Source organism: Phaethon lepturus, unplaced genomic scaffold, assembly GCF_000687285.1.
Source record: "Phaethon lepturus isolate BGI_N335 unplaced genomic scaffold, ASM68728v1 scaffold23025, whole genome shotgun sequence".
Taxonomy (NCBI): Eukaryota; Metazoa; Chordata; class Aves; order Phaethontiformes; family Phaethontidae; genus Phaethon; species Phaethon lepturus.
In genome coordinates, this window is record NW_010542966.1 from 8,447 (window position 1) to 11,612 (window position 3,166).

General features: G+C 54.4%; 1 protein-coding gene across 1 annotated transcript in view; it reads right to left on the bottom strand.

The window, feature by feature from the left end:
- The window catches only part of LOC104621680 (myosin phosphatase Rho-interacting protein-like), a gene marked incomplete at its 5' end in the record, with an annotated part of 30,206 nt that overhangs the window by 2,770 nt on the left and 24,270 nt on the right, over positions 1 to 3,166 (bottom strand). The window contains 3 exons of the mRNA XM_010288224.1: positions 1,373 to 1,458; positions 1,917 to 2,079; positions 2,767 to 2,853. Coding sequence (XP_010286526.1) covers positions 1,373 to 1,458; positions 1,917 to 2,079; positions 2,767 to 2,853 — 336 coding nt within the window. The remainder of the gene's footprint in view (positions 1 to 1,372; positions 1,459 to 1,916; positions 2,080 to 2,766; positions 2,854 to 3,166) is intronic.

Sequence of the window (3,166 nt, forward strand, 5' to 3'; positions counted from 1 at the left end):
CCCAGCCAGTCATTAAGAGAAGAAGGGCTCTCGTTTGCCACGGAGGTGTGAGCAGTGCATGCAAAAGTGGGCTGCTCCCGTGGGCAGCTGCGTCGCTTGGTGGGTGCCGGTTTGTTTACCTACGTGGCAGGGAACCTGGACTCGGGTTCATTTCAGTTATCCCATGAGACCTGCTCAATAACGGACTGTTGAAGGAAAAAGCAAAATAAAGAAAAAAAAAACACAAAACAACAAACAACAAAACAAGAAGCTCATAAATCCTAAATGCATTGGCATTCGCGCAGCCCCAGCCCCCCGCCCCGGCAGCGATGCGAGCAGGCAGCGCGCCCAGGCAGAGCCCATGCTTGCTCTCCTCTCCTCCTTCTCCCCCACGAAGCGACACGCACAGGGGACCATAAGATACACGGTCTGAGCTGAAGTGGTGAAGGAAAACCCGACATCAGACCTGGCCCAGCAGGTCTGGGCTGCCCCCGGAATGCGCAGAGCTGCTCTCTGTATTTAGCCGGTGCAGCGCAGACACCCCAAGCTGATGACCTGTCGGTGGTGACCGTTTCCCCAGCATGGGCACCGAGCCAGAAGCCTTTCGCCTGCCCGGCTTCTCGCTCTGCCCAAGGTCCCAACCACTTCAAACATCAGCATGAGACACCAGGTATCCAGTCGCGAGAGGCGAAGCAGGGTTTGCCCATGCTGACCTTCCTTCCAACTGACCCATGTTTAACGGTGACTTCTCGGTGGCTCTATTTGCCCTTTTTATCCCCGTGGTCCCACAGCAACAGCCAGTGTGTAACGTGACGCAACGCTGGCAGTCAGCAGGCCAAGCAGGCGAGCTTGGCACAGCATTGCTGGGCTTTGGGGGACCCATGGCAAGTACAGAACGGCCAGAGAGACACAGGGCCACCTGCGCCACGTTAACACACGAGCAAAGCGTGTGTTAAACGTGCCCAGGACCAAAGCATCGTTGTTCCATATAAAGACCAAAAATCTTGCAGTGACGAACACTGTAAAACCTAGAATGACATGCACCTTTCCACCTATTGCCACCACCTAAATTTCAACTGAAAACGGGGAGCAAATACTGGGAGACTCCTCCTGTGAAAGACCGAAGAACAGGGTGAACTTCATACTTTTTTACGCAGGGAGCAGCTTCGCGCCTCGATCTCGGCAGGGTCGGGAGTGTATGTGCCCTGCCTGGCTGCACAGCCAGCCGTTCCGCAGTCAAAAGCTCACTTTTCTCCCCAGTGCTGTCCAGGCTAGCACTAGTGACCGGGAAATTCGCAGTTTTCTTCCCCTACCAATTTCTTTCCACCCGGGACCCCCACCGGAGAGTAACGCTGGGCATTCTCATCACACAGGGAAGGAGATCTGAGCTCACCTTTGACCTGATATTCCTTAGTTGCCGGCTAACACTGGATCTGTCTTTCTTCAAGAAATCAGGGTTGCTTTTTGATTTCATAATATCTGGGGAGAAGCAAAAGAAACAGTGTTAGTGTGGAGCCCCTGGCCTTCCTGCAAGGAGCAGGGCTGGGGCTCTTCTGCCCTCCCAACCCGGGCAAGTGCCCCGATGAGCCCGACTCAGGCAGCGCTGCTGGAAGGGCAGAGGGGACTCTCGGGGGTCTCTGCTCCCCTGCACTGCGTGTAGCATGAGGTTTTCCCAATGCAAAATGCCAGAAGGCTTTCAAAGCCCACCAGCTTCCCATCTGCAGGGCTGGAAGGAGGAACTGCCATGGGAGGGCAATTCAGGTCCGTCTGGTCCCTGCCATCTCCGGCAAGACTGTCTGCAAGGAGCAGAGGCGGGAAGCAGCATGAAATGGCAAAAAAACACCACTCAGACCCGTTACTGCACAAGGGCTGGTATGCTAGGATGCACGTGTTAGCTCAGGAAACCCACGATTGCTTAGAACTGCTGGAGGACTGACCATATCCCGATACAGTGGTGTTCACAGGGGATTTCTCTCCCTGAGCTTCTGTGGCTGCTTTCAGCTGCTCTTTCAACCTGCTGATATCACAGTCTGCCTTGGCCTTCACGATGCTCAGCTCCGTGTAGATGTCTTTGTACTTGTCGCTGGCATATTTCTTATCCTGGCAAAGGAACAAGAACGACCCAGCGGAGTCAGACATACAGCTGGAGCCAAGGGCGTTGTGAATGCACTGAAGAGGAGCTTGGCAAACGCCGACGAAGAACAGCCGGCAGCGGGGAGAAGCGCTCAGCCGGGGCGACGCACGCATGTCACACACGCTCTCGAAGCCACGTCTAACAGCAGCGCGGGACTCGCGATGGGCAGAAAGCTGTGAGCCCAGCAGCGAGCATACAACGCTGCCTGCGCATGCGGCGGCCCCTTCGTTACAGATTACTTGTTTGTGGGTTTTAAGTTTAGCGAAGACACAGAATTCAAGCAGAATTCCCAGAAATGGCCTTCGCAAAGAGGCTGTCCGGAGCAAACCAGATCTGATGCTGGGAGGCTGGGCAGATCTCTAACACTGATTACTTTTGCCATTTCAAATCTGATCTGGTGTGACAGGAAATAGGGAAAAACAGTGAAGGGGATGTTTTCCCACAAGAAGGGAGAAGGATTAAGTCCTGAGCTGATACGGTTGTGGAGTGCTTTACTGATGACACCAAAATGGGCATTCAGTTCCGTCCAGGGGAAAAATTAAATGTTGCTTCAAATGTGGGGATACGTGAACTGAAATCTAAGCGCACACACACACAGAGGAGCAGAGCACAGTCCGTAAGAGGATTTGCAGAAATGTGTGCCTGGGCATTACCCTCAGTGCCGTCTGCAGCTCATCTTTGAGGGAGCTGATCTCCTGCTTCAGGTACTGGATTTCTGATTCTTTGACCCGCAGCAGGACCTGTGGGAACAAAAGCAGGACGTGTTTGCACCCGAGCAGACACAGCACGATCCCGAGATGCTCGCCCGCTGAGCCTGGTGACAACTGTGTCAGGGCCGGAGGCTCAGCCCTGTGCCAGCTCCATGCCAGCACCACAAAGCTGCTGGCTCACCCATCTTCTGCTTCATGCAAGAAAATTACTCCTGGGTTTCTCGGGAACTTGCCCAAGCTTGCACCGCTGATATGCTTCTGCACACCCCTTGGTTTCTGTTAGCCCCCGCTGCTCTGAGTGGACTGAATCCTACGGGACAAGCAGGGCCGGAGAAGGAAGAGC